At 44.4% G+C, this 13,232-nt stretch overlaps 1 protein-coding gene across 2 annotated transcripts in view; it reads left to right on the top strand.

Moving 5' to 3' along the window:
• Window positions 1-13,232, top strand: part of LARGE1 (LARGE xylosyl- and glucuronyltransferase 1) — a 609,955-nt gene that overhangs the window by 262,980 nt on the left and 333,743 nt on the right. For both annotated transcript variants that reach the window (XM_018048226.1, XM_018048227.1), the window contains one exon: window positions 10,020-10,321. In XM_018048226.1, coding sequence (XP_017903715.1) covers window positions 10,020-10,321 — 302 coding nt within the window. The remainder of the gene's footprint in view (window positions 1-10,019; window positions 10,322-13,232) is intronic.

The following is a 13,232-nucleotide window of genomic DNA, read 5'->3' as shown; positions in this document are numbered from 1 at the left end:
CAAGAAAAACATGATTGAAGTTAATGAACTAAATGGGGGCAGAGAGAGATCAAAGGTGATGGGGATGTGAATTTATTTTGCTCTCACACACTGGTTGATTCTTGAGACTGGAATAAAGACCACATTTTCTGGGATGCACCGTGTTGTTAAACTCCAATAGTTGTTTTCTAAACTACCTAAGTGGTCTAAGCCCATGTCATTCAATTATATAAAAAATAGAGCTCTAAATACATTATACTTTTTCTTGTTTGCTGACGATTTCAATGCTACCAACAAAGTCTTTCTGTTAATACTTAGATTCTTTGGACATCAAAGAGAAATAAGATTGGCCAGATTTAGAAGTGGAAAGATTCAGTTACACTTCTATAAGAACAGTCGTTCAAAGACCAGCTGTCTCCGACTTTTAGAACTTAGGATGTTTGGGGGGAAAAAAGAAATTGAAGCTTTGAAATCATTGATCCTGAAGTTTCAAGGGGCAAACCACTGATACTGTTGCTTATTAGGATACCTTTAAGCACTTCTAGCCAAAACCCAGCTAGGGAGACAGCAAATTGGTGCTAAAAATGTCTTCATTTTCTTGACTTAATGAAGCTCTTTAAGACAAGGTTCTGGAAAACAGTTTCATGAAGGAAAAATCTATTACGATGAGATGAATCTAGGCCGCTTTTTCTAGCCTGCTGGTTGCAGTTCTTTTCTGCCTTTTTTTTTTTTTTCTCTTTTTAGTATATTTAATTTTTTTAATTAGAGGACAATTACTTTACAATATTGTGATGGTTTTTGCCATACATCAACATGATTTGGCATTAGTTATATGTATGTCCCCTCCCTCTTGAACCCACATCCTGCGTCCGGCCCCATCCCATCCCTCTAGGTTGTCAAAGAGCACTGGCTTTGGGTTCCTTGCATCATACAACAAACCCCCACTGGCTGTCTATTTTACATACAGTAATGTACATGTTTCAATGCTGTTCTCTCATATCATCCCACCCTCTCCTTCCCCCACTGTGTCCAAAATGTCTGTGTTTCCTTGGCTGCCCTTCAAGTAGGATCATCAATGCTATCTTTCTTAATTCCATATATATATACACATTAATATGATATTTGTCTTGCTCTTTTTTACCTACTTCACAGTAACAGGCTCTAGGTTCGTCCACCTCATTAAAACTGACGCAAATGTGTTCCTCTTTGTAGCTGAGTAATATTCTATTGTATACATATACCACAACTTCCTTATCAATTCATCTCCCAGTAAACATCTAGGTTGCCTCCATGTCCTAGCTATTGTAAATAGTGCCGCAGTGAACATTGGGGTACAGGTGTCTTTGTCAGTTCTGGCTTCCCAGGGTATATGCCTAGTAATGGAATGACTAGGTCATATAGTAGCTTTATTCCTAGTTTTTAAGAAATCTCCATACTGCTCTCCATAGGGACTGTATCAATTTACATTCCACCAACATTCGAAGAGCGTTCCCTTTTCTCCACACCCTCTCTAGCATTTATTGTCTATATACTTTTTGATGATAGCCATTCTGACTGGTGTGAGATGCTACCTCTTTGTAGTTTTTATTTGCATTTCTCTAATAATGAGCAATGCTGGGCATCTTTTCATGTGTTTATTAGCCATTTTCTTTGGAGAATGGCTTCTATGTCTTCTTTGGAGAGATGTCTGTTTAACTCTTCTGCCCACTTTTTGATTGGGTTGTTTGTTTTGCTGGTATTGAGCTGCATGAGCTTCTTGTATATTTTGGAGATGGGAAAACTGGTCAACTGTGTGTAAAAGAATGGAATTAGAACACCTCCTAACACCATACACAAAAATAAACTCAAAGTGGATTAAAGACCTCAATATAAGACCAGAAACTATAAAATTCTTAGAGGAAAACATAGGCAGAACACTCTCTGACATACACCATGGCAAGATCCTCTGTGACCCACTTCCTAGAATAATGGCAGTAAAAACAAAAATAAACAAATGGGACCTAATCTAACATAAAAGCTTTTGCACATGAAGGAAACTATAAGCAAGGTGGAAACTCAGCCCTCAGAATAAGATAAATTATTAGCAACTGAAACAATTGATAAAGAATTAATTAATCTCCAAAATATGCAAGCCGATTCTTTTTAGAAGTTGTGGGTGCTCTTTCCTTACTGTTGTGTTTGATCTTTGCCAGATGACCTTCAGGGTCTTTGCTGGAACTCAAGTTTGCTTTGGTTGCTGAACATGACTTCCAGAAAATGACTTTGGAGAATCTTGGGGTAAAACATACCCTATTTATCCCATAACAAGTAAGCAGCCTTTTCATGTCATCACTCCCATTTTTCTTCTCTGGGTGAGCTGGATTCCACAATTCCAGAACTTGGGAAAGTGGCTCCACCCAGACCTGTGTCTTTCTCTGAAACTATCAACTACCAAGAATTAGTGACACCTGGACTTGTGGCATGTCAGTAGAATTAACTGTCACGTGGGGCTCCAGTGATTAAAATTTAACAACAGTTTTATCTGCCTGCACTGTGGGAGACCTGGGTTCCATCCCTGGGTTGGGAAGATCCCATGGAGAAGGAAACAGCTACCCACTCCAGTATTCTGGCCCAGAGAATTCCATGGACTGTATATTCCATGGGGTCACAAAGAGTCGGACACAACTGAGTGACTTTCACTAAAACGTGCAACTTTCAAGGTTGCACTGAGATTTCTAAATTTTTCTAAAATGACTTTGGCCACAATATTTAATTTATTTTGCCATTTTAAAATGCCTTGAAGGAGGGTGTGAAGGTTTTGAGCTTCCCAGGTGGCCCTAGTGGTAAAGAACCCGCCTGCCTATGCAGGAATACATAAGAGATGCAGATTCCATCCCTGGGTTGGGAAGTCCCCCTGGAGGAGGGCACGGCACTCCACTCCAGTATTCTTGCTTGGAGAATCTCATGGTCAGAGGAGCCTGGTGGGCTACAGTCCTTGGGGTTGCGAAGTCAGACGACTGAAGCGACTTAGCATGCACACATGTGAAGTTTTTATGTTGATTGAAAGAAGGGCATTGTGTTTTCTAAAATTACAGAATGCATCCTTAATGAGCAGAACCTTAGGTGGAAGGTGAGGAGTTGGAGAGTTCATTGGAATGAAGTGACCTATCAGTCTTCGAGATGGGTGTCTGGGTGAACCAGGGAAGCTGGAAGTTCTGGCTGCTGCAGTCATAGGGCCCTGCTTTAGGAAGAGCTCTCATCCTGGAAGGAAGGAGAATTGATGGCAGCAACTGCCCCAAGCTTGGAGGAGCTAGAACACCGAGTAGCCTAGGGTATAAAGGACATTAAGTTTCCCTGGGTTACAGGACGGGAGTTTCTAAGAATATAGTAGAGACTCAAGCAAGGAAGCTGGGCCCTGGGCTAGAGCAGCACCAGAATAAAGTGCGGCAGTGCTGCTGAAGACCTCTTTGTGTCTGAGCCAGCTTCTTAAACGTGCTTCAAGGAGCGAGCAGTGGCAGCTGGGGCTTATGGCATCTGAGCCTGAGAACTGGGGGAGATTCCTAAGCCACGGTTTCTCAGCCTCAGCTACAGAGGAGAACCAGGAGAGTGGTGCTTCTTAAACTTCTGATATCTAGACCTTAATCTCCATAGATTCTGAGCTAATTAATATGAGAGTTTTTGTTGCTGTTGTTTCTCAAGGGATTGTAATGGTAGCCAAGACTGAGAACAACTGGCCTAAGGGACCAAGAGATGAAGCAGAAGAAACGACAAACTAGATTGTACTTGTTTGGAGAGGGGCAAATAGGAAACATTATGGTTGGGGCAAATAGAGACATTGATCTGGAGCCAGTGAACCTGAGTTCAGATTGCTCCCTTTGCTGTTTGTTGCTGGGATGAAATTGAACAAGTTAAATCATGAGCCTGTTTCTTCTTTTTCCCATTTGTCTAACACAGTGAGAGCATCCACTTTATTTAAAGTGTTGTATGAATTAAAATGAAATGACACAGCCTCTAAGCACTGGACATGTGCTCAATAGGAACTGACCAAGTGTTTGATTGATGACATTGAAGCAGATGGAGTGACTTCTGTACATTTTTCAAATTGCAAAATGTGATGGGAATAGAGTTCCCATTAAGAACATGATCCCTGGCACCTGTGAGTAAGGCTGGCTGGAACAGACAGAGACTGGAAATGGGGAGACAAACTGAGGAGACCAATGTGCTAGAACAATGGCCCACAAGCTAGGGCTTGCAGGCCAAATCTGGCCCAGCACTTGTTGTTTTAAATAAAGTTTTGTTGGAACACAGCCATACTCATTAGGAATGAGTTGGGAATTTCTGTGTCTGCTTTTGTGCTCCCATGCCAGTTGAGTCCTTGCATTCGAGACTGCATGGCCTGCAAAGTAAAACATATTTAGTCTCTGGGCATTTATAGAAAAAGTTTGACCCCTGTTTTAGGATACCATTAAAAGGCTGGATTTGATGGAATGTTTGAAATAGAATGAGAGACAAGTGCTTCAAACATCAGGAAGGGAAAATTGGCAGGCCCTGGCAACAGATTGTACGTAGGGGGATTTTGCTGTATAAAGGTTAGGGACGCAGTGTCTTCATCATGGGTAGGATGATGTAATTGGCAGGGTGGTGGGCGGGGACAGCCTTCATGAAATCTGAGCATGAGTGCAGGGACTCTAGTGTCCTTGCCTAGAAAGATCTAGGGGTGTCACCTCTGGAAGGGGCTGATGTGAGCCCCCAACATGGATGGCCTCAGGGCTGAGGGGCCCTGCCTCCATTAACGAGCCCCAAGTTCTATCCATTTTCAATGATGGATATCACGGTGTGAAATGCCAGCACTCCAGAGAGATTTCAGCACACACAAATTGATTCAGATCATCACTTAAGACGTTCTGGATGCCAAGTCCCTAATCTCTGTCACCGCACTGCACGGAGGTTGATTTTCAATTTACCTTTTTTGTTCTGAATCTTAGATGTTTTGATTCTTAATTCAGAACATTCATCTCAAGTGGATTCAGAGATTCAAATTCAGTGATAAATTCATGTTTTTTAAGAAGTTTGGGAGGGAGGAGGAAGATGTTGTCAACTGAGATTTCAAATGATGTCTTGTTTGACATTTTAAAAGTGGGCTGAACTGTAGAGCAAAACATATAGGCATCATGTGATACAGATGCTCTCTGTGTACAAATTAAGTGTAGATCAAAAAAAAAAAAAAAAGAAACCTGGAAGGAAAGGTAACAGAAAAGCAAAGGCCAAAGGGGCTCAGAAATGAAGGATCCTCTTCACCATGTCTTTGTGTCCTGCCTCCAGATTTGGTGGGGTGGGTGGAAAGGGGAAACTTGAGTGTCTACTCTGAATACGCCTGATGCTGGGTAATATGCTTGTCACACACACACACATACACCTGTCCCCCATTCTACATATGGGGACAGGGAGTCACAAAAGGTAAGTACTTTGCCCGAAGGGAAACCCACTCCAGTACTCTTGCCTGGCAAAATCCCATGGACAGAGGTGCTGGGTGGACTGCAGTCCATGGCGTCAAACAGAGTTAAATATGACTGACTGACTAACACACAGTTATAAACAGATGGCAGTACCATAATTCAGACTCAGCATTTTCTTATTCCAAATCCATACTCTTAGGAATAGATATGATTTGTTTGCTTTTCTTGGCTCTCTCTCCCACTTCCCCCAGTAATTCAGATTATAATGAGGTCACTTTGTAAGTACAGTTGATCCTTGAATGACACAGGTTTGAACTGCACTGACCCTCAACGTGCAGATTTTTTTCAACGAATATGTATCTCAGTTGGTTGAATCTGCAGGTGTGGAGCCACAGGCACCAGTGGACCTATCTTGGTGACTAGTGTATAGACTACTTGGTTGAATTCAGGTGATGAGTTGCACATGGGGCAGGCTGTGTACTCAGCATGTGTATTGGGCTGGAATTTTATCCAAGCTGGATTGGAGGGGAAAGCTTCACCACTGCCAGCATGACAAATAGCTGCTGTGGGTACAGTAGTTTCCATAGGCCAACAAGTCCCATGTGATGGGAGAGACCAGGGCCCAGAAGGCATCACACAGATGTTCAAACCACTTCTAAGAGAGCAGAGCTTGCACTGTCCTAACTCTCTCCTCACCCCACCTCCAGAGGTTTAGGAGATGCAGGAGCCAGAGAGGAGAGTAGTCCAGGAAGAAAAGCCAGAGTCAGGCTGAATAAAACTGGAATGAGCTGCGAATGTGGCAGGGCAATGGGCCCCACTGTCCTGATTTCCGCCCACACAGCAATGGATGGGTCGCCCGGGTTAGAGACAGAGGGTCCACCTGTACTTGGGCTCCTGGGAAGTTAAAGCCGAGAAGGGCATTGGAGCACATCTCCGGGACACTCCCTGTCAGAATGAAAACCAGCTGAGGAAGATGAAGGGCCCTGTTCAAGGTGACACACTGTTCAGACAAACACACAAACCAGCAATTCCAATTCTTTTTTTTTTATTTTTTAATTGAAGGATAATTGCTTTCCAGAATTTTGTTTTCTGTCAAATCTCAACGTGAGTCAGCCATAGGTATATATATATCCCCTCCCTTTTGAATCTCCCTCCCATCTCCCTCCCTGCTGTTTACCAACCCCTTCTTAGGTGCCAGGCACTGGGCACAGTCAAGCATGTTGCTTTCTCCAACATCAGCTCCCCCCTCTTTGAGGCCTGGATTTTATTACTTTATTATTTTTATGTGACTTCATCAGTGACAAATTTATGGAGTTTTATGGTAGAGAAGACACCTGCAAGTCTTTGAGAGCTATGTTTGGTCAAAACCAGCTGGCATTTAAAGCAGGAAATGGACACAGGTTATTGAAAGCATTTTCCCCCTCACTACCCTGGATTTAGAATTGCTTCAGGATTACATAATTGTGTCTTTATGAGCACATAGTCAAAGAATTAGAAATAATGCAAAATGCGGAGCTTTGGAGAAAGGAGCTAGAGGAAGTGACCGGGTCCCTATGGGAACCCTGTTTGCTTTTCTCTTTTGCCTCTGGATGAAACTTGACCTGCCTAAGGCTGAAGGGAAGGTGCAGGGATGCCACGTAGCAAAGTAAGTGAAAGTTTGCTGACCACTTGCTCCCAAGGACCACTCAGAGAACAGCCTGTATTCAGTAGGTGGAGAGCGCTCAGCACCCTAATTGACATCAGCAGCTCATTTTGGCCATAACATCACCTGCACCCCTTGGACAGGGGTTGCAGCAACTAATTGACACCAAATGCCTTCCAACGAGAGGCCAAATGGTTGGTATTTCAGTGTCTTACTTACACTTCCTATCACCCTTGCAGGGTGAGCGTTTCCACTCTCAGAGAATGGAAAACCAAAGTTCAGAGCTTTTAATCCCTCTAAAGAACAAATTTATTAGAGTTTCCATTTGTTACATTTTTTTCTGGAGCTTCTGGGGTCCTGGTGGGCTTCCAGAGCCTCCTGGGTTCCTCCCCAAATATGCCAAGGTGCTTTCAGACAAAAGAAGACCCCTGAGACACCAGAACAACTATACCTCCAATTCAGGGCCTAAATGCAGGAGCTCGGCCACGTGCAGTCACAGAGACCTTGTTTCCTGTCACCACGAGGGGAACACGGCTTAAGCTTTTAGAGGCTCCGTTCCCTCATCTGTAATGGAGACACCAATTGCCACCTGCTTGTGCTGTGATAACCCAAGACATTACCAGTGTCAACTACCCAGCCCCACACAGAGCCATAGCAGGTATAAAGCCTAACTGTCCTGCCCACTGATGGAAGCTTGGTGGTCATCTTCCTCACCCCTGCTGGAAGGGTCGATGTTGGCTGAGAAAACACAATTGCTGTTGCTACCTTTTCTTCTTCGTTTTCAGTGAAACTAATTTGGTTTTACCAAGCAAGGAGACAGGTTTCAAAAGCCTGGGTCGAGCTTGTAATCAGAGAGCCTGGTAACAATGCAGTCCTAATCAACCTGTGATTTCATGTCCCCACACACTCTGCCTCGGCCTTTGATCTGCGGTCCTGAGCAGTGGAATTCAGCAAGTCATATTTGCTGTGTGGATAGCAGAGGACTCGGAGCTCAGGTGTTTTACCCTGAGGTGATTAAGAGGGAAAAAAGGAGTTGTGTTTGTGCAAACCCACAGACACATCAAAAGGCCCTGGGCACAGGCCGGCTCGGCAAGGCAACACAGGTGAAACTCACAGGGTGTGATTCATCAGTCTTTGATCCTCGAGTTTTGTGAGTCACACAGTCTCCCTGGGACAGTCTGCAAGCTCAGTGGGGTCTGAGTAGGAAGGAGAAAAACTCCAAGTAGGGGCGGGGGGTGGGGGGGAAGCTTATTTTTTTTTTTTTTTTTTTTTTAGCAGGCGGCTGAGAGAGAGTAATTTTCTAGAGACGTGATTTTTGCTTGGTTGTCTCTGAGGCAGCTGTGTTGTAGCTGGATTCCGGGATTTCTGCAGCATGGGACAGTTTGGGGGTGTGTCTTGTGTCCCTGCGGCTCCTCAACAATAAGATTGCATTGAGCACCTACTGTATACAAGGGGTTATGCTAAGTATCCTTAGAGATGGGACTTTTGTATTAATTTTTAAATCCATGGCTCTTTATGTGGCCTTTTATGAAATCACATTTAAGTGGAGAGTGCACAGGCTCTGAGACAAGAGTAACCTGGGTACAAATTCTGATTCCCCTGTGTTCCGTTTGTGTGACTTTGAGAGATGTCGTTGCCCTCTCTGTGTATGGTTTCTGACAGTGTATAGACTGTTTCTGGTGTTCAGTTACATGATTATGCTCCTACTTCCTCCTTCCTTTTTGCACTTAACTATTTCACTCTTGCCATGGACAGATGCATCCATCATGCCATCATTTATCAGATATAATGTTACCACAAAGATAAGTAAGACCCGGTTTTTATCCTTATTAAGCTCTCAGTCTTCAAAGGAGACATTTAGTAAAACACTTTACCAAATCCAGTATGATAGGTACATATTTGTCTTAGTGCTGTGTTGAAATATGCTGATAGGTATTTCATCTGAAAATTGAAGAAGGCTTCCCTTGAGAGGTGATGCTTCTGAAACTGGGTTTTGAAGGATGAATAGGAGTTTACATAGGAAGAACTAAATAAGCTTAGTAGTTAGTATTTCTCCTTTTCATTTCTTCTCTTCCTTTTGCTCTTCTCCACTTCCTCCTACCCACCCCCATTCTTCTCCTTCCCTCCTACCGCCTCCTCCTTCATATTCATATTTTATTGCTAACAAGAATATCCACCTGGAAATGTGCCCAGTAGGGAAAAGAAGACAGTGGATTTAATTAGGAAAATTACAATTGTCTTCTCTAAACAGCCTGTTAGTTTTTCTTTTTTTAATTGAAGTATAGTTGATTTACAATATTGTGTTTCTGCTGTACAACAAAGTGAGTCAGTTATACATATATACATATTCTTTTTCATATTCATTTCCATTATGTTTTATTACAGGATTTTGTATATAGCTTCCCGTGTCATACAGTAAGACCTTGTTTATTTTATATATTGTAGTTTGAATGTTCCAATCCCAAACTCCTAATTTACTCTCCATATCCCTTTTCATAACCAAAGTTTGTTTTCTAAGTCTCTTGAATCTCTTTGTGTTTCATAAATAAGTTCGTTTGTATCATATTTTAGATTTCACATATAGTAGATATCATATGATATTTGCCTTTGACTTAGTATGATAATATCTAGGTCCGTCCATGTTGCTGCAAATGGCATTATTTCTTTCTTCCCATGGCTGAGTAATGTTCCCACGTGTATATACCACAGCTTTATCCTGTCAATGGACTCCTAGGTCTTGGCGATTGTAAATAGTTAAGCAGCATATTAGTTTTTTACCCCCGTGGCAAGTCATTCTGCTTTCAACTCTGTTCCCAGTTCTGGATGCATACATTTATAACTCACTTTCCACCTGCTTTCCCTTCTCCGTGGGACTGTTAAGGGAATCTGGATGTCCTGGGTACGTGGAGGGATTCACATCGTTTTCCTCAACCTTAACTGTTCCTGTCTCTCCATGCCCACAGATGGGAAGCCAGTGTCTCTGTCCCCGCTGGAGGCCCAGCCACACAGCCCCCGGTACACTGCGTCCAGCCAGCGGGAGCGCGAGAGCCTGGAGGTGCGAGTGCGCGAGGTGGAGGAGGAGAACCGTGCCCTCCGCCGGCAGCTCAGCTTGGCCCAGGGCCGCAGCCCATCCCACCGGCGTGGCAACCACTCTAAGACCTACTCCATGGAGGAGGGCACCGGCGACAGTGAGAATCTTCGCGCCGGCATCGTGGCGGGCAACAGCTCCGAGTGCGGGCAGCAGCCGGTCGTGGAGAAGTGCGAGGTAAAGAGCCCTGGGAACCTTCCAAGGACCCAGCCCCTCATTGCCCACCCTGGCCGATGCCTCCTGGAAGCGTGGCCAGGGGCCTGGAAAGAGCTGGCATGCTTGACTCAGGCCTGGGTGTGAATCTGGCCAGGTTACTCACTTTGCCTGGCAGATTGTTTAAGCCTCAGCCTCAGTTTTCCTCATCTGAAAAATGGGGATAAGAAAGCCTGCACCACAGAGGTATTAAGAGCAGCCAATTGATGGCAACTACTGCTTGTTTCTTTGTGGCTCGTTTTGGCATGCTGAGAATTTCTAGCTGTCATCCTGGGGACCCTGTTTCTTAGCCTCCAGTGGCAGTGGTGTCCCTGGCCTGTGGCCCAGCTGGGCAGTTCCCCTGGACCTCATCCTCACTTTACACCCAGCTTCTGTAATTCAGAACCAGAGACTTGCTCATCTAAGCAGTTTTTTGGACTTTGATAGCTTTCCTTCATTTTCCCCCTTTTAGGGTATGCTGGCTTTCTTAGCAACTCTTCAGTCATTTGAAAAACTTACCCACTGCCTCTCCTTGCTGCCCCTCAGCCCCCTCCTTCATACATCTGTGCTTTTGTGTGCTCTGAATGTGCACGAGGACAGACACACACACTCATTTGATGCTTCTTCCAGTCCTAGTGGAGGGAAATTAGAGTATCTCTGTTAAGTGTTAGTCACCCAGTTGTGGCTGACTCTTTGAGACCCCATGAACTGCAGCCCTCCAGGCTTCTCTGTCCATGGGATTCTCCAGCCAAGAATACTGGAGTGGGTTGCCATGCCCTTCTCCAGGGGATCTTCCCGACCCAGGGATCGAACCCAGGTCTCCTGCATTGCAGGCAGATTCTTTACCATCTGAGCCACCAGAGAAGCCCCTCCTTGTTAAGAGCAAGACCTTTTGAAATAAAGAAGCGTGAGTTCACTTCCCAGCTCTGTTGGCTTTTGCTGTGAGTGCTTGAACAAGTTACCTAACCTCTCTGAACTTCAGATGTGCCTCCTCAATAAACTCTAGAAAATAACACCTGTTTCATGCAGTATTGTGAAAAGGAAGTGGAATGGCCAGAGAAAGCCACAAATACTGTCTGGTACAGACTGTGTTTTCAATTGTGGGTCATTTTTGTTATTTTCAGTTAGATACAGACAGATATTACCTGGAGTTTGTTTATTCTGTTTCCTGACCACATTCTCATAATGTTTAGACTTCGAACTCCTGAAGAGAAAAGAATTTTCAAACTATAAGATGCTGTTCATGTGAAGAGGGTTTTTAGTGATGTCAGTGAGACTGTGTAGTATGTCATAAGCAGATACAGGGCTTAGTTATGAAGTGATGTAGAGTCAGGTCTGTGCAAGGTCAGGGAGGGGATTCTAGACTATAGTGGTCAGGGAGAGTCCCTGAGGACTAGGAGATTTCTTGGGGATTCTCCACGCTGGTTGAAGTGTGAGCTGGTAGAGAGACAGAGAAAGGTAGATGGAGGATGTCCTATGAGGATTGTGTGTGTGGGTAGGAAAAATGTGAAACGAGACTCTGTCAAGCAAGAGAGGATTTAGGGCACGGGGAGATGGCTGATCAGGTGAGCCCAGAGAACCCAGGCAGGGAAGTGGCTGTGGTATCATCATTCATCCAACAAGTATTTGTTGAGTCTCTGTTGCGGATTTCACAGTTTGGTATGCTAAGAAATAGCAGTGATGGGAAAAGAGACAAAATTCCCTTTCTTCTGGCTCTTACCTTCTGAGGTGGGAAGTCAGGAAGAGATGATGGACGAAAAGAGAAATTCCGTTTGTTCCCAAACTCAGGTTTGTCTGCTCGCCATTCAAAAGTCAGTAATTTGATAGGCAAGTATTAATAGAAAGGAAAGATGCTTTAATCCTAAATCTGGCAGTCTGGGGAGAAGACAGACTTGGGATCCGAGACCGACTCTGAAGATTGTGCTCTGCCATGATACTTTTTTCCTTAATGAATTTCATTTTTGTTTCACTTTGTAAAAACATTTGTCCGTTTATGTATTTACTTTTGGCTGTGCTGGGTCTTCATTGCTGTGTGCGGGTCTTCTCTAGTTGTGACCAGTGAGGGCTACTTCTCCAGTTTACACGGGCTTCTCATTGTGGCGGCTTCCCTTGTGGTGGAGCATGGGCTTTAAGTGAGGGGTCAGCAGTAGTGCTCACGGGCTTAGTTGCCCCACAGCACGTGGAATCTTCCTGGAGCAGGGATTGAGCGCGTGTCCCCTGTATTGGCAAATCGACTCTTCACCAGTCGACCACCAGGGAAGTCCTACAGGTTTGAAAGGGGAAAGGGAGAAGGGGAGGATCTCATTGAGTCATCGAGGCAGGAAGTTGGGTTCTGCACCCTTCTCCATCCTGTGACTGACTCCTCCAAGTATTATCTTGCCTGCATGGTCCACTTGGCAGGTTGCTTGGGGGCGCTGTTGGGGAGTAGAGAGCCAGCTAGTCATTTGTTAACTGCATAATTCTTCATCCTTCCTTCTACCTAGGAAAAGAACCAATGGCTTAGGCAAGGCATGGTATGCATTCAGGAGAGCATAAGACAGGAATTATGTTAAATTGCCTAGTGATCTGCCTCCTATGATTAGGTACTGACTGTATGCCAGGCCCAGTCTCATTTAATCGTCCACAGCCATTGCCAGTGGCCTCTGTTATGGAAGATCTCTGTTTTACATCTTTGAAAATGAGCACTTAGCAGCTTTAACAGTTAAACGCTCATGATCGAGGCTGGTCTGGGGTGGGCCCTAACTTGGGAATGGTCTTTCCCTGCCTGAGTGAAGGCTGGTTTGATTTCTTTCAGGTTCTCTACTCTCTGGTTATGGTCATGACATCAGTTTAGAATGTGGGCTGGCCCGGGGGAGGAAATGCTTTTCCTCGAGTGTGTATACATTATTATGACTCA

The sequence above is a fragment of the Capra hircus genome, chromosome 5, assembly GCF_001704415.2.
Source record: "Capra hircus breed San Clemente chromosome 5, ASM170441v1, whole genome shotgun sequence".
NCBI lineage: Eukaryota > Metazoa > Chordata > Mammalia > Artiodactyla > Bovidae > Capra > Capra hircus.
The sequence above is the reverse complement of the archived record's forward strand: the minus strand, read 5'-3'. Positions and strand labels throughout refer to the sequence as shown.